The sequence below is a fragment of the Euleptes europaea genome, chromosome 2, assembly GCF_029931775.1.
Source record: "Euleptes europaea isolate rEulEur1 chromosome 2, rEulEur1.hap1, whole genome shotgun sequence".
Taxonomy (NCBI): domain Eukaryota; kingdom Metazoa; phylum Chordata; class Lepidosauria; order Squamata; family Sphaerodactylidae; genus Euleptes; species Euleptes europaea.
This window is the reverse complement of record NC_079313.1, coordinates 35,789,866-35,815,902: the sequence shown is the minus strand read 5'-3', so window position 1 is coordinate 35,815,902 and position 26,037 is coordinate 35,789,866. Positions and strand designations below refer to the sequence as shown.

The 26,037-nt window shown below is 46.2% G+C and overlaps 1 protein-coding gene across 1 annotated transcript in view; it reads left to right on the top strand.

Moving 5' to 3' along the window:
* The first annotated feature begins 1,634 nt into the window (after window positions 1-1,634).
* The window catches only part of DENND1B (DENN domain containing 1B), a 278,172-nt gene continuing 253,769 nt past the window's right edge, over window positions 1,635-26,037 (top strand). The window contains exons 1-2 of the mRNA XM_056844351.1: window positions 1,635-1,685; window positions 8,760-8,824. Of these exons, the coding sequence (XP_056700329.1) occupies window positions 1,669-1,685; window positions 8,760-8,824 (82 nt within the window). The 5' untranslated portion in view covers window positions 1,635-1,668. The remainder of the gene's footprint in view (window positions 1,686-8,759; window positions 8,825-26,037) is intronic.

Below are 26,037 nucleotides of genomic sequence, written 5' to 3'. Positions count from 1 at the left end.
CAATAAACGGTAAAATTACATGAGCAGCAAAGAATTATTTTAAAATAAATTCCTCTACGATGTATTATCAGTAAATGTTTGATTTGTATACCTATTTTATATACCTATATACCCGGGGTTGCGTAAAAATTTCTCAGGTGAAAAGGGGCAGCCAGTGGGAAAAGTTTGAGAAGCCCTGATCTAGTGCAACCCCCTGCACAATGCAGGAAATTCACAACTACCTCCCCCCTCACACCTTCAGTGACCCCCTACTCCATGCCCAGAAGATGGCCAAGGTGCCCTTCCTCTTATGCTCTGCCTTAGGTCATAGGGTCAGAAAAAACAAGGCTCTGTGCTGTATAAGGTAGCAGAAAGCAAACAACAGCACAAAATTCCAATGCAAATCTATATATATCTTAAGTACACAAGGTGTAAAGTGAATCCATAAAAGACAAACAATAGACAAATGCAAATAGCAAACTGACAAGAAGGAGCAACCTATTATAGGTAAATATGAAATAACTATTACTAATGGCATTCTTTTCCTTTTTTACAGTTTTTTTTACAGAGTTCCATAGGTCATAGGGTCAGAAAAAAGAAGGCTCTGTGCTGTATAAGGTAGCAGAAAGCAAATAACAGCACAAAATTCCAGTATATATATATATATATATATATATATATATATATATATATATATATATATATATATAGTACACAAGGTGTAAAGTGAATCCATAAAAGACAAACAATAGAAAAATGCAAATAGCAAACTGACAAGAAAGAACAACCTATTATAGGTAAATATGAAATGTGCGTGTGTGTGTCAAGTCGCTTCCGACTCATGGCGACCCTATGAATGAAAGTCCTCCAAAATGTCCTATCTTTGACATAACTATTACTTATGGTATTCTTTAGTTATCTTTGAAATAGTTATCTTTGAAATCACTATTACTGATGGTATTCTTTTCCTTTTTTACAGAGTCCCATAGGTCATAGGGTCAGCAGTAGCGGGTGGCCAGGTTTGGACTCGGCCCTTTGTCGCCTTTTCTCGGGCAGCGAGGCCGTGGCCGGCGACAGCGATTCCTCTCCCGAGGTGGAAAGTTCCCCCTGCTGCTGGAGGCGCCCGAGCCGGGCCTATCTTTGGGGGGGGGGGGTGTTTCTTCCTTCGCCCGCTCAGCCGGCCACCCGACAGGGCAGCTGCGGGCCAAACCAAGCGGCGCCCCCCCCTCCCCCCGTCCCTCCCCACGCCCAACGGTCCCAACGGTCCCTGGACCCCCTCAGCCCTTCCCGCTTCCATCCCGCCCAGTCAGGTGTGGCAGAGGCGGCAGGCCAGGCCCAGGCCTCCTCCAGCCCCTGCCCAGCTTCCTGCTTCCCACAAGGCGCCGACGAAGCGGCTTCCCTGCGGCAGGAACTGAGGGAGCAGCACCGGCAGCGGGCGGGCAGGCAGAAAGCGGGGGGGGGGGGAGGCGCCGCCGCCGCTCTTGCGGTCGCCGCCGTCACGCCGGCCCGAGGAAGCCGCCAGCCAGCCGTGGCCGGCCTCGTCCCAAGCGCCCGTGACGCCCCGCCCGGTCGCTGAGGGAAGAAAAGCGAGGAGCCCCCGCCGCCTCAGCTGCCGCCGCCGCCCTCTCCGCGCCCTTCGGGGGTGCCGCCGCCGCCTCTTCCTGAGGCCCCCCGCCCCGAGATGCGACCATGGACTGCCGGATCAAGTGAGTGGCGGGGGGATAGGGGGGGAGAGCGAAGCCCCCTCCAGGGCAGGGCGGAAGGGGCGCTTCTGGCGGCCGCCGTGGCGGTGGGGCGGCTCCGCCAGGGGGGCTCGGGAGGGACCGAGAGGGAGGGATTGGGCTAGGCCTCGAAGCCTCCCCCCCCCCGCCCCGGCCCCGCTTTGAATATTCCTCAGCGCGAGGAGAGGGAAGGCGAGGCAGAGCATGGGCGGGCGTTGGAGCGACCTCCTGCCTCGGTGTGTGGCTGCAGCCTGCGCGCGCTTTTCGTGGAAGTCCCATTGAAAATCGGGGTGGTTGGGGGTGCGGGGGCTTCTGGGTACACGTGCAAAGGTTAGAGCCGTAGTATTGCCCTGGGCAGTGAAGGAAGCTGATAGGAAGAAAATAGATTCCTGGCCACCAAGATTAAGTTAATTCATTCCATCATATTCCCTATTACTATGTATGGGTATGAAAGCTGGACATTGAAGAAAGCTGATAGGAAGAAAGTAGATTCCTTTGAAATGTGGTGTTGGAGGAGAGGGTTACGGATTCCGTGGACTGCCAAAACAAACAAACAAAACAAAAACAAATCAGTGGGTTATAGATCAAATCGAGCCTGAACTGACCCTAGAAGCTAAAATGACTAAGCAGAGGCTGTCGTATTTTGGTCACGTCATGAGACGACAAGAGTCACTGGAAAAGACAGTCATGCTAGGAAAAGTGGAGGGCAGCAGGAAAAGAGGAAGACCCAACAAGAGATGGACGACTCAATAAAGGAAGCCACAGCCTTCAGTTTGCAAGACCTGAACAAGGCTGTCAAAGATAGGGCATTTTGGAGGACTTTGATTCATAGGGTCGCCATGAGTCGGAAGCGACTTGACGGCACTTCACACACACACACATTGCCCTCAGTATTCACGATTCACATCTGGATGACCCAAGCTGACCCGAGTAGGTCAAGCAGCCCCTCGTCCTGTGACCCAAACTCCTTTTGATTGACTCGGAATAAAAACCCGTATTCCTTTCTTTTCTGCCGCAACCCCCTCTTCTCATAGAATCATAGAGCTGGAAGGGACCACCAGGGCCATCCAGTCCGACCCCCTGCACAATGCAGGAAATTCACAACTACCTCCCCCACACACACCCCAGTGCCCAGAACATGGCCAAAGTGCCCTCCCTCTCATGAACTGCCTAAGTTCATAGAATCAGCATTGCTGACAGATGGCCATCTAGCCTCTGCTTAAAAACCTCCAGAGAAGGAGCACTTACCACCTCCCGAGGAAGCCTGTTCCACTGAGGAACCGTTCTAACTGTTAGAAAATTCTTCCTAATGTCTAGATGGAAACTCTTCTTATTTAATTTTAACCCGTTGGTTCTGGTCTGACCTTCTGGGGCAACAGAAAACAACTCGGCACCATCTCCTTCGCTCCTCCTCACAGTGACCCTCTTCATGAGCCCCTGACACGTAGTACCTGAGCAGCAGCAGCCTGTCTTTCTAGTTCAACTGACATCCCTAGTTACACCCCCCCCCCATATTGGCTGCTGTTTTCGTGCCTAACAGCAGTCTGTTCTGAAGATGTTAATAGGGAGATAATACTTATCTTTGTTTGATGAGGGGGAAAAAGCCTTCACCTGCAGATCAACATGTTGCTGAAGGCACAAAAACAAGCCAGACTGGTTGTTTTCTGTGTTTGTGTTAAGTGCCCTTAAGTAACTGCCGACTTAAGGCGACCCTATGAATCAGTGTCCTCCAAAACACCCTATTGTTAACAGCTTTGCTCAGGTATTGAAAACAGGGCTGTGGCTTCCTTTATAGAGTCAATCCATCTCATGTTAGATAGTTCTCTTTTCCTGCTGCCTTCAACTTTTCCTAGTATTATTGTCTTTTCCAGTGACGCTTGTCTTCTCATAATGTGACCAAAGTATGATAGCCTCAGTTTAGTTGTTTTAGCTTCTAGGAGCAGTTTAGGCTTGATTTGATTCACTTGTTTGTCTTTTTGGCCATCCACGGTATCTGTAAAACTCTCCTCCACCATCACATTTCACGGCCTGTTTACCTGGTAGCCCCTCTCTTTCCTCCAGTGCATATTCTCAGTGAGTCTGGCTGTGAACAACTGGTACCCAAAGAAGACCTGAGTTCCTAAAGAAGTACCATCCCAGTACACACGTGAATAAATCTAAGGATTTTAAATTTGTTTGTCAAGTGTTCACTCACATCGGCTGTTGAAATCGTTCTACCTTTCTACATATGCTCAGTATGTATGGCACATTGTGACAACTATGCAGGTATTGAAAACAGGACTTTAGAACTTTTGGCATTATGGGCCTGGGCTATTGAAGGATAATTCCTACTCTTCCTCACCTTGGCAGAGGTGAGCATTTCAGGCTGCAAGCTGAAATAGTGTCTTTTAGAAGTTGGGTTTGGCAAATGTCTATGGGATCCAAGAACTCTGGGATCTGAATTTATTTACTACAATAATGCCCAGGCCAATCTGTATACTCACAGCAGGAATCCATTTGCTAGCCTAAGAGGAAATAACTTTTGCAAAATGAATGATGAATGAACATTATTTTTCATGGTATTTGCAGTTAGGGCTTTGATTCCCCCCCACATGCTGAATTTTATATTCAGAGTGAGACGAGGTTTAACCTCTAGTGTGGCAAGCTGACAGTTGTCTATTTATGAAGAGCCAGTTGGAATAGACATGAAAGGCAATTTGACATTTATTGCTGTGGTTTGACACTTTAAATGTGGTGGGAGGGGATGAGTAAAACTAAAAGGACTGCAGAGTTATAGATATGCACAGCAGGAAGCACAAATGTTTAATACTATTAATGCAGGGATATTGACCTATGAAATGCCTATCCAGTTTCTGAAACAAGAGCTTGTGGTCAAAAGAAGACTGAAGATTTAACTGGCCAATTTTTATTGCTGCCATTATAGGAGGGGTCCTAATTTGCCAACCTGGTTAGATTTTATTTTGTGTGTGTGGGAGCATGATTGTAGCTATGGAATGATTTGCCCCTCTCTGTATCTCTCATACCATTATTGGGAAATGGGAAATAAGCAGCTGTAATAGTTTCCTCTCCAACTTTAGGATGGCTCACCCACAAGCCTGATGAAAACAGAAGCTTGACTCATTGTAGAAGAGTGTATTTACACATGCACCCTTCTGCAGTGAGTCAAGCTTTGCACGATGGAAGAAGACTTGTCAATTTCACCACTGTTTAAAAAAATAGTGTGTCTTTCAATTCTGATGTGCATAGGTGATCTTTTGAAGCACAAAACCTTCTTCAGCGGAAATGATGGTGGTGACAAGAAACATGATGGGGAAAGCTGGTGGTGGAAAGGAGTGCACAAGGATTCGTTAATTCACAATTGTGTGGGGTCTAGGTAATGCAGTTACCTGGACTAGCACTAGAATAACATACCTTGAAAAGGTGTTTTAATATTATCTAAGGTCTTGTACTGGGTTGTTATATGAACTATATCCGGCCTTGGAGGACTTAAACATTTGTCAGTTGCCTTGGTGTGTTAAACACATACAATAAAATATGTAAGGCTGTGATCCTATGCCTATTTGTCTAGAATTAAATCATGCTGAGCAGAGTGGGGTATACTGTCCGACATAAGCATGGACGGTAAGATAATGAGCTTAAACTGACACTTCAGGGCCTGTTTATCAGTTAGATCCAAGATTACAGTTCATGTAGTGATAAACATGTTAAGAGTCCAATGGCAGCATACAGACTAAGTCAAAGCTAAGGTGTACAGAAGAAGCAACGAGTACTTATCTAAGCTTAGTTAAGCATTTTCTTAGGCAAAGTGATTCCAGCCTGACTTTGATCTGGATTTTTCTCGTTGTTCAAGCTAATACATCACTGGGTAGCTTGAACATGTTTGTGTTATTAAAGTGTGTGCTCTCATAGCATGGTTTTTTGAGATGTATGTTATTTTATTCCCCCCATCCATATTTTGCTCTTATAGTGACTTAGAGGCAATTGCTATTTTCTCTTCATCTAGGATATAATTATTGCTTGTTTGTACTGGCTTCTCTCTTACACAGCTTGCTGAGCATGTCATATCTCTTTGAGAGGATTAAAAGCAAAGTACAAAACTTTTAATAAGGACTTTCTAGCCAATCTCATTGAGAGAAATGGAAGTAATTTCTCATAACCATGTAAAACTATCCAGTAGCATGTAAATGGTTGCTTACCTGGTCACTTTTGGGAGGGTAAGGATGATTTCCAGGAAAAATGTTTATAATTCAGAGGATAGTTGGCCATTTTTTCTTTTCAAGCAATTAGTGTGTTGCTGATGGTAGACTCACAGCGCATTCCTGACTTCTGAGGACGAAAGTCCTCAGGAGGCCAGGAAGGAACTGTGCCGGCGTTCGGTCCCCCCATGCCGGCGTTTAGGCTACTTACGCCGCTGTAAGTGGCCCCAACACTGGTGGGGAGGCCTGCATGCCGGTTTCCCAGCGCTGCCATGGCAGCTCCACCCCGGGATGCCAACAGGGCCTTACGCTGGTGTCCCACCGGCATAAAGGCCCGTGCTGGCATTCCGGGGTGTGTGCTGGCATCCCTGGGGGCGTTCCCGGGGTGTGCCGGGGGGGGGGGGCGGAGGTGCCTGTAGGCAGCTCCCTGTGTCCTTTCAGTCCGGTACACCGGTGATGAGAATGTGTTGCTGTGTCTGCTTTTTAGCAGGCGCAGCATCGCTCTTCTGAATAGGGTGAAAAGCCCCATTTAGAAAGAAAAAAGCAGCAAAAAGGCTTTTTTCAAGGTTTTGGTGGGCGGGGAACTGCTTAGGAGGCATCGTGGATGTACCTCTGCCCCGCCATTCCTACACGACGAAAGCTCAGGAATGAGCTGTTAGATACTTGAGGGCAGACTTAACATCCACACTGTCCCTTTAACTCTGAAACAAGAACTATGCAATATCTTTATGAAGACCATTCAAATAGCACAAAAGCAAGCTTTTGAGTTCTTCAGAACATTGCATCCACCTGGATGTCTCTCCAGTCCAAGTCTGACAGTTTATTTGCTTCATAACTATAGTGATTCTCAAGACATTCGTCTTATGCTTGGAGAACTAGGGAAAAAAATTACAGAACCTGGGTCTCACATAGCATTGCTTTAAAGCAGTGGTTCCCAAAGTGGGCAGTACCACCCCCAGGGGGCGGTGGGATTACCTAGGGGGGCACTAAGTGGCAAGCGGGCAGCAGGGGGACACTAAAGGTGGGCCCGATCAACTGTGTTGTTGGATAGAGTAGGGGGTGCTGGGGTTGAGTTTGTGGAAACAAGGGGGCGGTGGCACGAAAAGTTTGGGAACCACTGCTTTAAAGCCATATTTACAAAATGGAACCAATTTGGAAGTAGTTTAATCTTGAATTCTAGAGATACAGTGGCTTTAAATGAATAAAGGGTTGATCTGCCCGAAAAAGGGGGAATTTTCACTGATTTCCACCCCTCCCAATGGAGAACCCCACATTGCATCCAGTGCTGTTCATAGCGATACCCTGAACCTCACTCATGGTTCATTGGATGCATCCCAATGAATTTATTTTTCACTGTTACTGAACTGTATCAAATTTTGGTCCCAAATATAAGAGTTTGATTTTTATAGCAGCACTTTAATGTTGTGAAATGAATCAAGAGTTATTTTCCTCAGAATTTAAGGGCAAGTACTACAGATTTGTGGTAAGGTATTTGACTACGGTAACTGAATTCGTCTGCCTCACTGTGGATTCCAAGGATCATTTTTCTTTCACTAACAGAACAATTTATTTTCCTTTTTAATTGTTCCAGGGTGCGCTTAATGTAGAATTGGGTTGTGCTCACAATGGTCATTTATGCATGGTTGCTTTACCCTCCTTTATTCCCTGTTTCAGCCAAGATCAATTTTTTCAGTATGCACGTTACCTCATTCCTTAGAAGCTCAACGCTGTTTCAACGCAAAACGAACCCAGCTTTTCCCATTCCTCTTCTGGCCCGAATTAAACTGTTCATCCTGGCTCATTCCAAAGTCGCAGAGTGTGCATACTCTTTTCTCGGGTTGAACTTTGCCCCACCCTTTTCCAAACTCCTCTTCAAGGCAGCATGCAGATAGCCAAACGAGGGAAGCACAGAAGATTGGCTTCTCTCACAGCCAATCACGAAGCAGTGTGTAAAGAGGCAGGGATTCATGTGCTTCCTGCTACCTCGGAGCTCTTTCTGAGCAAAAGAAAGGCTTTTTTAAAATGAGGCTTGGATTTCTCCCCCTCCCTTCTTTCAGATTGCTCCTTTTTTTGTTTTTTGTTCTTAAAATGCTTTTTTATGTGGCAGTTGGGTCTGGGGGGAAGGAGATCTTCTCTCAGGGTGAGTACTGCGAAGTCAGCCAATTACAGAGCAGCATTTAAAGGGGTGGGACTTGATTTGAGCTTGGGAGACTGCTTTTCTGTATTCATGCCTTCATTAGCACACAGTTTCGTCCCTGATCATTCCAGCCAATGCATACAGTTTCTCCCAACCTGGGTTACTTTGATCCTGGCTGAAACGGGGAATAAAGGAGGTTAAAGTGACCATGCATAAATAACCTATTTGTACATCCAGTTGACTCCCATGTATCTGGCAGGCTTCATGTAAAAAAATAATGAATGAAATGTTTATTGGATCGGAATCTCTGCACAGGTGAGCTGCACCAGAAAAGGTGAAAACAAGACAAAACAAAAGGTTCCCAGAGAATCTTCCAATATGTAACAGTGTTTATTCAATGATCCTGATGCGTTTTGCATCAAAACGCTTCTTCAGGAGATCAAACCTTGCTTTCAACAACAGCTCAAAACATTTCTCAAACTGCAGCCAGTTTTTCAGAATCTCCACATCGCAATCTCAACTCAAGTACTTGTGTGTGTCACAATGAATGATAGAGACTCTCGTTGTGGTACGAGAAGACAAACAATAACAAACCAAAATCCTTGTGCAGTTGAATGTTAAAAACTGTAACTTTTCTTGGTACAGAAGACATAATATTCTTGGAGTCAGATTGTTTACATTTTTGGGAGGTATATAAGACCAACCAACTGTCTTTTTTATTTCCAGGGAAAATCCAACAAGTACCTTTGATTTGGTGCTACAGGTAAAATGCCAGGCTCCTGAAAATGAAGGTAATATATTTCTGTCATATATATTACATGTGAAAAAGATGTGGTGGGTTATTTATTTCACTCCATTTTTTGTTCTGTTTTATGTAGGTGATTAAAAGAAATATGCTTAATTATAACTTAGGTTGCCTTTAGTTACTGTTAGTTATAGGAAAATTCATAACACCTTAGTATTTGATATGTATTTTATTTTCTGCTATGGTCCTTAGCCATTGCGAAAGCAGCATTAATCTGACACATGCATTTTGCATTGAGTTTCTGCTTTGAAGCCTTCATAATGTTTTTCAATTTGCAAGTTGTAATAGATTTAATAGATTGTGTTTTTGCAGTATACGTAGTTCAAACAGGCGTTGGAGAAATCCTTCTCTTTGGTCATGTCCACTAAGCAGCTATGTTACTGGATTAAGGCATTAGTTACTTTTGTTTTGCTTCCTATCCTTGCAATGAGTGGAGCTTGTTATGCTTTAGGAGGGGACAAGTTTGATCCTAGCAGAGTATCTGCATTCCTCCTGCTTAACTTGGGCCTGGAAGTAAACAAACCTGAAAAGAATGAGGAAGTAATTTCTCAAGGATGTCTCCAAACCAGACTTTTACTTCTGCTGCCTTGAATTTTTCATAATTAGGCTGATGTGGGAGTGTGGACTGGGATCAGATTTAGGGAATAAGAATCTTGGGATGCAAGCCTGTGCATCTTCTTCATGTTACGTACCGGGGGTTATTTTTTTGAAGCTTAATCCTGACAAGATGGAAGTGCTACTGGTTGGCAGAAGGTCTGACCCGGGATTTAAGGTGACACCTGTTATTGATGGTGTTGCACTCCCCTTGAAGGAACTGGTCCATAGTCTGGAGCACTCTTGGACCCAGGCCTACTGCTGGATAAGCAGGTGGCAGCTGTGTCCAATAGTGCCTTTACAACTTCGACTAGTTAGCCACCTATGGCCTTTCCTGGACAGAAAAGATCTGGCCACTATGGTGCATTTCCTCAATGATCCCTCCTTCCTAACCAATGTTTTATGTTATATATGTATTTTAACTGTTTTGTATGGATTTTTAAATTCTGTTTTTAAACCGTTTTAAAAGTTGTTTTAATGTTTGGAAGTGGGTTATTTTAATGGTTTTATAATGTATTTTATCATGTATGTTTTAAATTGTTAGTTGTAAGAGCAGAAAGGTGGGATATAAATTTTGTAAATAAATTAATTATCATGTTTCCTCCTTGCCCCCAATGACAAAAGGTGAAACTAGGCACATTGAAATAAATTGTGCACCTTGGTTGAGGCACAGCATAGATCTTAAAGGTTGTGGACTTGAGTAATTCTTTAAAAGAAACCAAATGCATGTACCAAGCTGTATCAATAATTCTAGGCAAGTTCCCATGACATCAAAGGTATAATTAACTGCATATATTTTAATTGTGTAGACTACATGCTTAATATTCTTGGTATCAGTGGATATCAGAGAGAAGTAGGGAAAGACAAGAAATATGGTACAGTTGTGCTGACCTGCTTATTTTGAAAGGTCACATGGTACAGCTTGCCTTGGACTATACCATTTCTGGATGCTGGTATGAATTCACATTTTGGAATGTTCCTTCACACTGGAAACTCCTTGTATGTGGAAAATTAGCATGTCAGAGAGAAGGCTTTAGGCTAGCCTATTTTTGGATGTATTCGTTTCCTGTGTAGTAGGGATATTTTGCTGAAGAGAAACAATACCCTACCCATGTTATGAAATGGTACAGCCCTGGGAGTCCTGTACTGCATGAGTGTTCTGAACATATAAATGAACTCTTCAAGTTTTTCCTACTAGGATGTTGTCTTTCATATCCTGAAATTATTTGACTCAATTAAGTTTGGGGCATAGGCTGGCTGTTTGCTTTCTGATTAATGATGTCTCTATAAATGGAACTCAGTGGTGAGCAAACTTAGGAGAAATGGCTTTGGGAACCACAAATGTGGAGGCCGTCTGTGCAGTAGGTATGGGAGAGCAGAAAATAGTATGTCCAGTTTCTAATAAAATGTCAGTGCTACAGGGATGAAATGAGGGACAAGTGAAGACACATACTTCTTTATGACAATGGGAATGAACTCCAGTTACTTTTTGATTGGGTCTACTTAAGTTCCCTTATGTGTGAAAAGTACAGGATTGAGAAATACATGACGTATCTTTGTCATGTGACTACAATCACTGAATCTTTCTCTGGTAACTTTGCCAAAACAGCAAGAATGGGTTTGCTTCTTTACTGAGAATTTTTGAAATGATATAAAGAGCTCTGGAGGAACATCTGTTTTACACATTAGCTGGTGAAAATACTGTCTTGCCGATCATTACTAGGCTTTGTTAGTTTTGTAGATTGCTGGCATATAACCTACTTGTCCTGAATGTTAACTAGCTTGTCTAAACTGGTCATCTATTTTACCTAAGACAGTCTCTTCAAGGTCACTAGTCCTCAATGGATAGTTGAATCTTTGGGCTTTGTACTTGTTCACATTGTCATAGTCCCATTTTGTTTGGCTATAATCTGCTGTCACGGTGTGAACGTTGCATGGTGTTTCTCAAACTGGCTTTTTGTCTGTCTGTATGACTCTCTCTTTCCCTTTGCATTTTACATATGATTCTGCTCCCCCTTGTCCTCTTCATGAGTCTGACTCCTTGGTTCCCTTGTATATTTTCCCCCTTGATGACTCCATCTACACTCATAGTTAAAGGAACAATTTTCTGGTCATGAGGCTCCTTATGTCCAGTTTAGTACTTTGTACCTGTCATTTCCACATCTCTTTCTTAGTATCTGGATTCTTCCCAATAATTGTTTATGTTATTAGCAACATCTGTCAACAATTGCTTGTTGAACAGCTCCTTTTTCTGATTTGTTTTCCTAGAAAGAGTATTTTCCTTTGTTGGCCTTATTATTGAAGTTCTCTTCAGATTTTTGAAGGGAACAGAATAAACTTTTGTACAGGACAAGGGAGGGAGAACAGGATTATGACAGCAAGTTCTGCTTTCAACCCACATACATTTATTTAAATAACTGTACTAAGCCTATCTGCATACATGAATGCACACACAAGCTCTCTGATTGAGAAGCTATATGTTCAAATGAATGCTTGTAGCTTGGAGTGGAACTTGCCATTGCGATCCTGCTGCTCTCCTTATGTATGCTTATTCAATTCCTTGGAACATCTGGAGTTGGTTTGTATGCCTTTCATTTCTGGATTTCATGTTTTTTGCATACACAAGTCTGTAGGGCTGCTCTTGAAGTGAGCTCGAAAACTTCATTTAGTCCAGACTGTAGCAGTCTAATTACTAATTGTTGCTAGTTGTTTGGATTACATTACAGTAGAGCAGCCAATTGATCAGAGAAAGAGTGTGTTTTCGTTTACTTGTCAATAACCAAGGCATGAGCCGGCTTTGTGTTTTAGCTGTACACCTCAGCTATGTAGCTTGTATGCTGCTTCCACCTGGGTTCATCAGACTAGGAACTAGGAGGCTCAGGTTCAAACCTCCACCCTGCCATGAATCTCTCTGGGTGACGTTGGGCCAGCCACTCTCAGCCCAGCCTTACAGGGTTGTTTGAGAATAAAATGGAAGAAGAAGGGAAAACCATGTACACTTCTGCTTTGGAGGAAGGGGAGGATAAACATGTACTAAGTCAAAAAATTAAATCAAAAGCTGCTGGGATCTGTCCCATAGTTATAATTTTTGCAGTTGATAGCCCTATATTAAACCATTGGTTCAAAGTGATGATGCTGAGCTTTGAAGCCCTGAATAGTCTGGGTCTGGTGTAGCTAAAATAATTATTTCCTCCATATGAACCTCCTGATAGGTTAAAGTCCTAATTTGGTTTCCCCTTGGTACCTTTTAAAAATGGAGACCAAACTGGCATCCTCTAGGAACAGGCTTTTCAGTGGTGTCAACTATTTTGAGGATGGCTCCCCCACAAAGAGCCTTTTGATAGTTTTGAGGAAGCAAATTGGGATCTGTTTTGCTGGCTTTTGGAAGATGAGATGGAATTTTTGTTGTTTTATTAAATGTACTAGATGTAGTTTAGTTATTTTAGTTGCTTGTGTAAGTTCTAAGGTTGATTTAAAAATATTATTGGATCCTGTTTTTTAGGCCTATATATGGCAGTGAGATGCGATATAAATGTAGACTAATGTTTTAAGGGCAAGCTGTCAAATTATCATGACCTCTTTTACTTTGATTTACAAGGGACATTCTGATCTTCTTACTGCTCCTTTATCTTAAGATCTAGGCTTTTAATGCTTTGTATGTCTCCACGTGTCACCCTATTAGGTCACAATGACCCATGTTTTTACATGACCTTTGGTACGAATTCCACGAGGCTTTCCATTTTCATTCTTCCCTTTGTGCCTAGATTGCTCTTTTGCATGGTGATAGTTGCATAGCTTTGCTCTACAAGGTGAATCATCACCTTGTTTGTTAGCTTTTCAGATCATCCTTCTCAGCGACATCCTAGTAATAGCTGAATGCATTTTTTTCCAAGGGAGTATCCGGTGCCACTAACAAGCTAACAATTTCTGAAAGCTCATAATTAGTCTATTTCCAGTGTAAGGTCCCACCCTGTATTCTGGATTATCACGTTGGTGTTATGTCTAATTTGGATCACAGATTCCTTGGGGCAGAGTCTTGTCATAATGTGTCAGTTGTTGGTGGCACTGTACCATAATGTGTCCTATGAATATGTCTGATTATTAAGGCTTAATTTGTGTAGAGAATATTTTCAGCATCAAAAGAGATCAGTTTGTCATTTCTTCAATGCAAATTTAGAAACCAAGCTCAGGCTTTCCTTACCAAATAGGACATTTGCAATGTAGGAGATACAAAGGACCTAATCATTAGCTAAAACCATGATATAGGCATGAAGAAATATGATATAGGCATGAAGAAAAATCACTTCCAGATAAAGTTCATTTTGAACTTGTATGCCAACCCTCCCTGCTAACTTTTATTTCATATCACCTCTCCTCATAGCTGTCCCTTTTTAAAAGAAATGAGCTATTTAACTCCATATCAAAGACACAGTTGTAATAGCGGGAGACCTCCAGCCACCACCTCTATGTTGTTCAAGCAACAGAGCAAATGATGCCCTGGTCTTAATTTGTGCCTCAGCCTCAGATGGTCTTTCCAAGAGCATCACTGAGTCCTGGAAAATATAAAGTTATACAATGCATCTGAGCATGTTCAACCCTGGTTTACCTTCCTGCTTCGAGGTCCTTGGATAGTGTTAACAGTGCAACAGCCTCTGGCCTGTAATGTGGATTCATGCTCTTCAGGGGATATGGCAACAAAGGAACAATACTAACATTTTTAGAACTTGCATGTTCTGGTACTTCTTATATTGGTACTTTGTGTCTGAGCATTGCTCACTTTCACTAAATGTCTAGTGCAGCTAGGGTTACCAACTCCAGGTTGGGAAGTACCTGAAGATTTTGGGGGTGGATCTTGAGTAGGGCAGGGTTTGGAGAGGGGAGGGTCTTCAGTGGAGTATATTACCATACAGACCACCTTCCAATGTTCTCTCCAGGTGAACTGATCTCTGTCGCCTGGAGATCAGTTGTAATAGCGGGAGACCTCCAGCCACCACCTAGAGGTTGGCAGCACTAAGTGCAACCCATTTTCTGAGGCTGTGCAATACATGCACAAAACCACATCACACTGTATATAACTACTGCATCTCCTTTACTTATTTATTCAGTTAATCCACTTCCTTTAGCAGAGAACAGCAGCCAATGTGATCCCTGGCCAGGTATACCTGAAGGTTTCAAGGATCATCACACACATCTTGGGTTTTCTCATCTCACCAGGTGGGGAAGTAGGGGCCCTCTTAGCACAATACAGGAAGTGTGAATCACTCACAACTCCTCTGTTGCTGCTCATTTGAAGCATCCAAGGCCACTCTTAGGTAAGCCAAATGTGGCAGAATAAGGCCTCTTCCATCTGAGTCATCAGCTAATCAAAAATGGGTAGAAAATTGATGCCATATTTGGGTCTGGAAATTGGTTAAATTGTACATATGATAAAAATCTGAACCAAGTAGAAAATTTTCTTAACCTTCTCTGGTAAGTTCTTTTATATTCCATCTCCAGTTATGGCACTTTCTGATGAGAGCCTTCCAGTGTTACCCAAACCAGGTGGAAGCAACTTTTCTGTCAGTGCCCCAGTGTGGCTTGGGTAAAATTTAAATAATTTGATCATGTAAACAAATGCCGGTCATGTAGGTGTTTATTACTGAATTAATATCCCCTTCGTGATGGGGTTCCACACAGTCCGCCCCGTACTTGGTCATTTAAACCTTAGCCTGCCCATGTGGGAACAGTTTGAGGAAATGTAGCTCCCATGTAACTAGGTATACTAATAGCAAATATTACATGTATATTAGATACTGAATGAATACATAATTGAACCTCTGTATTAAAAAATGCAACATTCTATATAAATTTATCCTATTCTGGCTTAAAACTGATGCTGATCTACTGTTTTAGACAATCTTAGCATTTTACTCCTCTAACTGATACCTTTTTCCTGTTCTTAAATATATTCCTTTAACAGAAGACCTAACAAATTTGCATTACCCAGTATAGTAACTGTAGCCTTCTAACCAATTTTCATGCTAGGTTAATCTTTTGAATATGACATACTTAAAAATGAGGCCCATTCACTATCTGTGCTTGCACACTTATCTTATTTATGAAAGATATTTGTATTCTAAATCGGCTTTCTTCCTTGCATTCCATCTACTCACTGTGTTTAATCTTGCTATGAAGTTGGGTTTGAGTTTATGACCTCACAGTCATAAATGTTGCTGTGGAAATACCAGAAGCAAAGAATTATGGTCTCCCTGAAAAGAAGGAGCAGCAGGAAAGACTGGATGTCAAAAGACTGAACGTGAGCTACCAAGCATTAGGATTTTAGTTGAGAAGTTGGTTCATGGGAGTTGTATGAAGCTTTCTGTGGGTCTTCTTCATCGTTGTTTTTCCTCTTCGATTGATCCATTTTTGTCGCTGTGACTCTTCTTTGTCATTATTTCCATCTATTCATGAATGTTGAGACAGCTTGGCTGGTCTTACCTCTGTTCCTTGACCATTTCGTCCAACTCCCCCTTCAGTGTCCTCCGGGCTATAGTGGGTCCCTTCTCTTTGGTCAACATGGCTTCCAAGTCCCTATTCGAGAAATGCTCCCAATGCAGGACAAAGATGACCCAAACAGATGAACATGATACTTGCCTTTTGTGTCTGGGTGAAGTTCACAATATGCCAGCCTGTAAGATGTGCCAAAAATTCACACCAAAGGCCAGGTTCGACAGGGCTGCTAGGCTTAAAGATGCACTGTGGCAGAAAACCCTATCTGCGACTTTGCCTAAACTGGGCTCTGAAATGCCCAATAGGCCTTTCTCATTGGAGTCGGTTCTGACTATGTTGATGACCCAGGTTTCGACAGACTCGGCATCGATATGGTCGGTTCTGTGGCTTTATGTCTTGGAATGGCCATCTATGTCGTCTTCTACTGCCTTTGGTCCCTGCACTGAAATGCCAGTCCTCTGACCATGACAAGTGCTTGAGCTATGAGCCTCCTCAGAAGAAGCACAAGTCCAAGCACAGAAAGTTGCCCCCCAAACCCACTCAGCCTTTGAAGTTGCCAGTTCTAACAACCAGAGTCAGTTCCTGGTCCTCCTAAGAGGCCTTTGATGGGTCCGCCCTCACCGGTTTTGTTGCTCTTGGATGCCGAGTTTGAACCTCAATTACTGGAGGACTTTGGTCCTAGTGACACCTTTGTGGACCAGGGTTTCCCCGCTTGTCCCCAAACTCTGACGGCACCCTCTCTGCTACTGTCAGCAGACCAGATCCAGGACTGGATCGAGTTCTGTCACCTGAAGCAGCTCGGTCTTACGGGCAGACACATGGACCCTACTTTGGTTTCAACCTTCCCTGGTTCTGTGCTGATGTTCCCCCAATCACTGGAGTTCATTGGCTCCAAGCAAGCTGAAGACAAACCAGAGGCCTCCGCTTATAGCAATTCCAAGACCTCCCCAGATGAGCAAATGGGTGACACGAGCACCATGTCTTCCACTGAGGACTCCAGGTTACATGCTGAGCAAATGCTCCACATAGCCCAGGCCTTGGAGCTGGATGTGTCGACCTCAGTCAATAAACCTCAGTATAAAATCCTAAGTAGACTTTACCTGGACTCTCCCGGTTTTGTAGCTTTTCCTCTGTTGGAGGGTCTCTCTGATCTGGCTTTACCCATTTGGAAAAAGCCTGATCTGGCTTTACCCATTTGGAATGGGCACCTGCCTCTACTAAGAAACTAGAATACCTATACAGAATCAAACAGGACTCTGCAGAATTTCTTTCTGTACACCCACCTCCATTTTCAATAATAGATGGAGAGATGCAGGCACGCCAGCACACAGGACAACACTTGACTCCGGCTGATAGAGAGAGTTGACACCTGGACTCCTGGGCAGAAAGTTGTACACCTTGGCCTCCCTGAATTACAGAATAGCCAACTATCAAGTAATCATGGGAGACTATCAACTCTTCCTTTGGGAGAAGCTGACTGCTCATCTTGAATTGCTCCCTGAGGAGGCCATGTCCATGGTCCAGCTCCTTCAGTCTGAAGGTGTGCATTTCTCCAAGCATGCAATTGTTTCAGGTAAACATTCAGCAGAGGTGTCTGCAAGACTTGCCACAGCAGTCACCGTTTCGTGACAATCCTGGCTTCAGAATACTGGCTTGTCTGTTGATGTCCGAGCTCAAGTAGAGGACTGACCATTTGAAAGTCCTACCCTTTTTTCCTCCAACACTACGAAATTCTTAACAAACATTAAAAAAGACAAGCAGACGGCCAAGTCATTGGGTGTCTTACCCTACAACCATTAGCCCAGAGTCAGGTTTACTCAGCACCAGCAGGGTTTTGCTACCGTCAACACCAGCCGTATCCTCCTCGACAATACCAGTTCCAACATTAGACCTATAAGCCAGTGGTTCCCAACCTTTTTCACCTGCGTAACCCTTGGCATCCCATTTCCATAATCGTGCCCTTCATATTACCAAAATATTTGTGATTAATATAGTTGCTATTATTTTTAATTTATATGTTGTAACTGTAAATGAATAGCTCAATAGTGGGATTAAAAAGCAATGGAATGATAAGGTGAACAGACAGTGCATAAATATTTACATCCCAAACTCACAAGATACTTCTGAATTTAAGTAAATACATCACAGATTACATAAAAACTACATTACATTAATTAATGTCTGCTCAAAAGTTAATAAGAAATTTTTCTTTGAATTCAGCTTTTAAAGTAGTATCAGTTGAAAGTCTTTTAGCTAGAAGTTGCTTTCCAGTGGCAGGCCTGCGCACAGGTGCAGTCCCAAATGTGTGTCTGCACAAAGACCTCCGTGAACAACACTTACAGACAAGTGCAACTCTGTTTTCTTCCCCTCTCCTGTTTGTGGAAGGGATTTCTCAGGTTATGTTTTGTGTACAGAATAAGTGCTTCTGCTCACTTCAGGTACTTTATGAGAAGTTCTGTAACCTCTTACCCTTTCCCTTTTGGAGAGGTAAGAAGTTACTCTTGTCGTGCTGCTGAGCTTAGAGCAGGGAAAAACTACCCAGGTGGTGTCATTGCTCCTGCCTTCTCCAAATATGCAAGAGTGTCAGCCAGGGCATCCATTCGGCCCCGGATAAGCATATGTATAGTATCAAAGCCACTTCCTTTTCCGTGGGAAGTTGAGGAATCGGTGTGAAGACCGGAGGTAGTGATCTCCACTTCAAAGTAAGCCTTCCAATGGTAAAACTGCTATCTGCTCTCGAGGTGACAAATACTCTTCCTTTGATGTAACTTACCCTTTCATGTCCTACCAATGATGTAACCAAATGCATTGTATGTTCCCTATAAAGATGCCCTGTATTCCCCATACCTGCATTCTGACCTTAAGTTTGTTAGACGATCTGACCCGTTAGCTTTTCTTAATAAATCTTTAAACTCTCTGCAACGTCTGGAGTAAAGTTTATTGCTGAGACGCAATGGGGTACTGAAGCCTGACAGTAGGTCAGAATCTCCAAGCCTTCTTTTTTATTTTTGTGTTTAGGAAATAGTATTAGTATGTCTACGCAATCCACGCACTCGCTCCTCATGGGGGAGGAAATCCTGATTGATTTTGGTCAGGAGGCGGCAACCCCCGAGCAGCGCCCGTCTGGGCTTACCGGGATGCCAATGTGGACCTCCTTGCCCATGCAAGCAGAGCAGTGACGGAGAGTCGGGGCCAACGAACGGGCAGCGTCGGATCCTGGCGCCGGATTCTACCGGGGGCCACTAACAGCCCAGTACGGCGAAGAGGGGGAACGAAACCGAGGGGCCGTGCCTACATAATGGTTGGAGGAGCCCTCGCTCACCCGCCCCCCGGTCACCCCTGTTGTCGTCGCCTCGGAGGAAGTTGCTCTGCTTCGCGGCCAGAACCAGATGTTGGTCCTACAGAATCGGGACCTGCAGACACGAATGGACGCACTGCAGAGGGACTTGGGTACTGTTCTGGGGGAAGTGAGAGAGGTCAGACAGACCCTGCAGCAACCCCCAGCGGGCTCTCTGGCTGCCGCAGAAACACCCATCAGTAGAGAGGCACCCTTGCCCAGGCGACCTACCGCCAGAGATCTGAAGGTGTCTTTCGACGGATCCAGCACTCAGCTGCCCCACTTTCTACACCAAGTGACCGGGTTCATGAAGGATCAAGGAGAAACCTTTCCTTCGGAGGAGGCCTGGGTCAGATACGTAATCAGCCTACTAGAGAGGGAAGCGGTAGAATGGGTGGTAACGGCAGCCGAAACTATGCCTAGGGCTTTGAAATCCCTGACGGAATTTATGTCTGCATTGCGCCGTCATTTTGAGGATCCCCACAGTGGGGAAAAGGCTAAGATTGCCATGCGTCGTTTGAAGCAAGGGACCCGCTTCGTAAGTGAGTACGCTCAGGACTTTCAGTCCCTATCCTGTAAGATAAGGGAATGGAGAGAGGCCAATAAGGTCCAACACTTCCGAGAAGGACTGCGTTGGGAAGTACTAGACGGCTGTTTGACCCTGGGCGATCCGGAGTCGGTAGAGGACTGGATTAAATTGGCGGCCTTGGTGGAGAATCGCAAACTTACCCTCCAGTTCTCTAAGGACCGCCCGTCAAAGGTAACCCCCGCGGCTCCCACCAAAGGGGGCAACACAGCGGAACTGCGGTGAGATGTAAGAAACCGAGGGACTTTTAGCCTGGATAGGGCACGCCGCTTCAGGGAAGGAGCATGGGTCATTTCACGGTGAAGTGTCCTTGTCGTAGGCCAACCTGAGCTGCCCTCCTCCTCTGAGGAAGAGGAGGAGTGGGAACCTGGGCCCGTTTCTCCAATGACTGCACTGGAACAGCAGGAACGGGCATCAGAGCCACCAAGGCCCATGGCAGGGGATGAGGGCTGCTCATTCTGGCAGCAAACAGAACAGCAAGAAGAGCAGGACTCCTCGCCTGCAAGTTCTCCCAAGCCGGCTGAGAAGCAGAGAATCAAGGCCCAGCTTCAATTAAGGGAATGAAGGCAAAAGGCCAGGTGGGCCTTGAGAGATAGAGCAAAGACAATCAAGCCTAATCAGGGAGGAGTGGAAAATGCTGGAACCGCAAGGCTGATAAAAGGCCAGGCAGATTGCCAGAGCTCTTGTGGGTTCAACACATGTTGAAGGCCACTGACTGAAAGAAGCTCCAGCAACCGAAGTCATCCCAGTCAACCCCGGCGTGCAAGCTGATGCCTGATCTGAGAGACAAGGAGATTGGACTGGTAAGTGCCTCTACTTCTTTACCTGCTAATTACCTTGGTCTAGCCCGGTCCACGGGAAGAGAAAAGCCTGCGTCAGGCTCTGGTCAACGCAGTACTCCCATTGCTGTTGTTGAAACCAGAGGCCAAGCCTTGGGCCTGGTTACTGCCTGCACGCTACACTCCTGCCTGAGTACGACAGGCCTGGCACATCGGCGGAAGAGTCTGGCAACCGAGCGACCCGAGAACGAGAGTTTACGCCACCTCGGGCCCAGGATCGTAAGACAGCTGAGGGGACTACCGGCCGGCGCGGGACAGCGGCTCTGCAAACGAAACCGGCAGACAACCATAATCTTCTGGACCTTTACAGTGAGCCCTCGCCGGCAAAAAACGAGGACAGCCTTCTGTGAGTGAGCCGGTACGGAGGGCACCCTTGGGAGAAACCAAACCGGCTCCGATTAGGGTGAGTGACCAGGGAGAAAAGCTGCTGCTACCCGTTGTGTTACGGAACCCCCGGGGAGGGAAACCTGTGGCTGTCGTTGCTATCCTAGACTCCGGGTGTTCCCGGATTGATTGATCAGGCTGTGATAGAGCGCCTGAAAGTCGGAACTCGAGAACTGGATCAGCCCTTGCATTTCCATCAGATGGATGGGAGCGATCTTCGGGGGGCCCCGGTCCATTTGCGCTCTTGTAAGGTGTTGTTGGGGGTGGGAAACCACTGGGAACAGATCCACTTCACGGTAGTACCTAAGATCTCCTACCCAGTAGTTCTTGGCAGCAACTGGCTGGCGGGGCACAACCCGAGCATCGATTGGGAACAGAGGCGGGTTGTGTTTGAGGCTCCCCAGTGCGAGAGACATGGCCGGGACAACATTCCTGGAGGCGAAAGGGGGGATGCCGCTGCGATTGAGACCCACGCGCTGCCCCCGGAGTATAGTGACTTTGCAGATGTGTTTGAGGGGACGGACTGTGACCTATTACCCCCTCACCGCACGACGGACTGTACTATAGAGCTACTTAAGGACATTAAGCCTTCCAAAGCCCAAGTTTATCCCATGAGCCTCCAAGAGAAGGCGGGAATTCCTGGGCAAAAACTTGAAGTCGGGTTTCATATGGCCGTCCAAGGCTGCGTTTTCTTCTCCCTGCTTCTTTGTAAAGAAGAAGGGGACCTCTGATCTCAGACTGTGTGTAGACTATAGAGGGCTTAATGCAATTACAGAGACTAACGCCTACCCCATTCCTTTAATTCCGGACCTCCTGAGTGCTCTCCAGGAGGGCTGTGTGTTTTCGAAGCTTGACCTGGCAGAAGCCTACTACCGGGTCCGAATCAAAGAGGCGGAAGAAGCAAAAACGGCCTTTTCTTGTTGTTACGGATTGTTTGAATTTATGGTAATGCCGTTCAGTCTTTCTGGGGCACCGTCGTGCTTCATGCAATTAATTAATGAGATCCTCCATGATCTACTGTTTAAAGGGGTAATCGTTTATTTGGACAATATTCTGATATACTCCAGGGACCTCGAGGAACACCGGGGTTTGGTGTGGGAGGTTTTGCGTCGCTTAAAGGATAATCATTTATATGCTAAGCTGTCCAAGTGTGCGTTCAACCAAAACCAGTTGTCTTTTCTTGGATATGTTATATCCCCCCAAGGTTTGATTATGGATCCTGAAAAAGTTCAGGCGGTATGGGAGTGGGAACCCCCCAGGACTCACAAGCAAGTACAACAGTTCTTGGGGTTCACAACTTTTTATAGAGGTTTTATTCAGGACTTTGCCAAAATAGCCTTACCGATCACCGATCTACTCAAAACCAAGGGGAAGGGGCAGGAGGCCACCTTGGCGCATTACCAAGTGCCTTGGAAAGACCGGTGTCAGGCAGCATTCAAAACTCTGAAGGAGCGCTTTACCTCCGAGCCCGTTCTGGCTCACCCAGATTGTTTTAAGCCATTTACCCTTCAAGTAGATGCCTTGGAAAAGGCAATGGGAGGTGCGCTCCTTCAAAGGGATGAACAAGAGGTGCTTAAACCCTGTGCCTATTATTCGAAAAAATTCTCCGGCCCGGAGCTAAACTAGCCGATTGGGGAGAAGGAAGCCATGGCTATCAAGCATGCCCTCACGGTCTGGCAGCAGTTCCTGGAGGGGGCGGCAGAACCCTTTGAGGTCTGGACGGACCACCGAAATCTTGAGGCTATATTGGGTCAGCAGAAGCTGTCGGCCAAACAGCTGCGCTGGGCAGACTTTTTCTCCAAATTCCGCTTCACCATTAAACACATGCCCGGAAAGGACAACTGCCTGGCCAACGGGCTGTCCCGGATGCCGCAATACAAATGTCGAGTCGAGCGGCCGGTGGGTTCCCTTTTTACCCGGGAACACCTGGGCTTGGCTATGGAGGGGAGTAGCGCGGGAGTCCTGACCAGAACCCAATCCCGCGCAGCAGTGAGAGGGTCTGTCCCTGACTCCTCTCGGGTGAGGGCTGCCTCTGCTCTCCCATCCCCGGCGATCCCAGGGGTTCCTCCGGGCACGATCGCAGGGGGGGAGAGGGAGTCCTCTCAACGAGAGCAGGGAGACAGGGAAGTGGAGTCGATCCTGGTCCCCCCTCAGGGGTTGCCTGCATCTACCCCCTGCTCCTTAGCCATCCCGGAGGAGCTCCCAGAGGCATTCAGGCATAGGTGGGGGGAAGCTCTTCAGCCGAGAGCAGAGAGAGAAGTCACTCCCATCCCAGGTACTATTAGGGGAAGGTGCCCACGAGGATAAACATTACGTCCCCACGGAGTTGCGGAGGGAGGTATTGGGATGGAGCCACAGTTCCAAAACGGGGGGACATTTTGGGTTTGTGAAAACCTTGCGCCTGGTTAGAAGGCAGTTCTGGTGGCCAGGGATGATCCAGGACATCGATGTGTTCATAAAATCTTGCCCCGTGTGTTCAGTGAGCAAACGCTTAATGGGGAAATCCCCTGGATTACTCAAGCCACTAGAGTCTCCGGAGGCTTCCTGGCGGGTAATCGGGATGGATTTCGTAACTGACCTCCCATCTAGCCAGGGCAAAACGGTTCTGTGGGTGGTTACAGATCTCTTCTCGAAGCAAGTTCATCTCGTCCCCTGCGAGGGGATGCCCTCTGCGCACAAATTGGCTCGCTTATTTGTGCACCAGATTTTCAGACTGCACGGCTTTCCGCGGAAGGTCGTGAGTGACAGGGGGTTTGTGTTCGGGTCAAAATTTTGGAAAGCGTTTTTAGGACTTGTGGGTGTGCAATAGGGTTTGTCTTCAGCCTATCATCCACAGACGGATGGGCAAACTGAAAGAGTTAAAGCGGTGGTAGAATGTTACATGCGTTGTTTTGTGAATTACCACCAGGACAATTGGGTCAACCTGCTGCCATTGGCAGAATATGCCTATAATAACTAGGTACACTCTGCTACCGGTATAAGACCATTCAAAGCGATCTACGAAATGAACTTTGGACCCTTAGGGTCCGTACCCCTCCCACCAGGCAGCGATCCCCCTGAAGTATCAGCATGGGCCAACACAGTGCGAAACACTTGGCCCTGGCTGGTAAAAAAATTTGGAGCTGGCGAAGGAAAGGTACAAGGCGCAGGCAGACAAACACAGGGCACCCCAATGGGAATTAAAGGTCGGAGGGAAGGTGTACCTCTCCACCAAGAATCTCAGATCTTTACGTCCATGCAAGAAACTGAGTCAGAAGTTTGTGGGGCCGTTCACAATTTCCCGAGTTACCAATGAGGTTACAGTGGAGTTGGAACTGCCAAAAACTTTACAGGGGGTACACCCTGTAAGTCTGTTAAAACCTTTTATACCCGCACCTGAATGGCACCCTGAACCCGTGGCTACGACCCCGATCATGGTGCAGGTGTGAGAGTCTCAACCTAGCTGTGCCGACTTCGCAAAATCACTTGCTCAGACTTAGATGCAGAAACAAAGGATTTATTGAAAGCTTCAGATAGTACAAGACAGACACGGGTTTGAAGTTGCAAGTGAGCTAGCTTATCGGGGTTACAGAATATATCTACTACAAGGCCCTTCTGTCGTGGGAAGTTACAAGATAGATTGGTGCAATACAAAACATCAAACGGGTCCCAGAGAGACTGTTAGGACTATCAGATCCCCAAGGCCATATTCGGCCCGAGGGAGTGTATGCAGGAAGCGCAGCAGGGGAGGGCAAGAGCGGCACCTGGGAAAGGCAGATGAGGCGCCAGTGCCCAGGAAGGCATGGGAGGTGTGAACTGCTTTTACGAGTTCAAAGGAACAGAGATAGAGGAAGCCAGAAAGGGGAAGGGGAGTCAGAGACACATGGCCCTCACATTCTGCCCCCCTTAAGGCCCCCCTCCCGCAAGGTCGGGAGGTCGAGGTTTATCAGGGTAGGCGCAGTGGAATTCGTGAACGAGGCGGGGGGCTGCCATGTGGGGGGCTGCTACCCATTCATCGTGTGCAGGTCCCAGATGTTTCCATCGGACAAAGTAGAACAATTTCCCTTTTTTCCACTTGGAATCCAAAACCTTGGACACTTCCAGGTGCGTGTCCCCGCCCACTACTGTCGGAACGTCTGGTCGGGGGGGGGAGTGGAATTGGGGAGCGGGTACGTAAGGCTTGAGAAGACTGATATGAAAGACGGGGTGCACGCCCCTAAGGGTCTTTGGCAGCTCCAATTCCACTGTGACTTCATTGATTACCCGGGAAATGGGGAAAGGACCCACATACCGATCGTTTAGCTTTTTGCAGGGCCGGAGCGAGTGCAGGTTCTTGGTGGAGAGATAAACTTGCTCCCCCACCTTGAGTTCCCAACCCGGGGACCGATGTTTGTCGGCCTGTTCCTTGTATTTGCGCTTGGCCCGTTCTAGGTTCTTTTGTAACCAGGGCCAAGTAGACCGAACCACCTGCACCCACTCCTGGACCTCTGGGACCGCCTCAAGGTCAGGAGTGACGGGGGTGGAGCCGAAAGGGCCGAATTCCGTCCCGTACACCACCTGGAAAGGGCTAAATCCAGTGGAGGAGTGGGGGGTGTTGTTGTAAGCATACTCAGCAAAAGGCAGTAAGTCTACCCAATCGTCCTGGTGGTAATTGACATAACATCGGAGGTAACACTCGACCACGGCATTTACTCGCTCAGTTTGACCATCGGTTTGGGGGTGGTAAGCCGAGGAAAGTCCCTGCTCCTCCACCCCCATCAGTTTCAAGAAGGCCCGCCAGAATTTGGCAACGAACTGGACCCCCCTGTCGGAGAGGACCTTCCTGGGAATCGAGTGAAGTCTCAGGACATGAGTAACAAACAGTTTGGCCAGTCCCTGGGCCGAGAGGAGTCCGGCACAGGGAACAAAGTGGACCTGTTTGGAGAAAAGGTCCGTGATCACCCATAGGACCGTCTTACCCCTGCTAGGAGGCAGATCGGTGATAAAGTCCA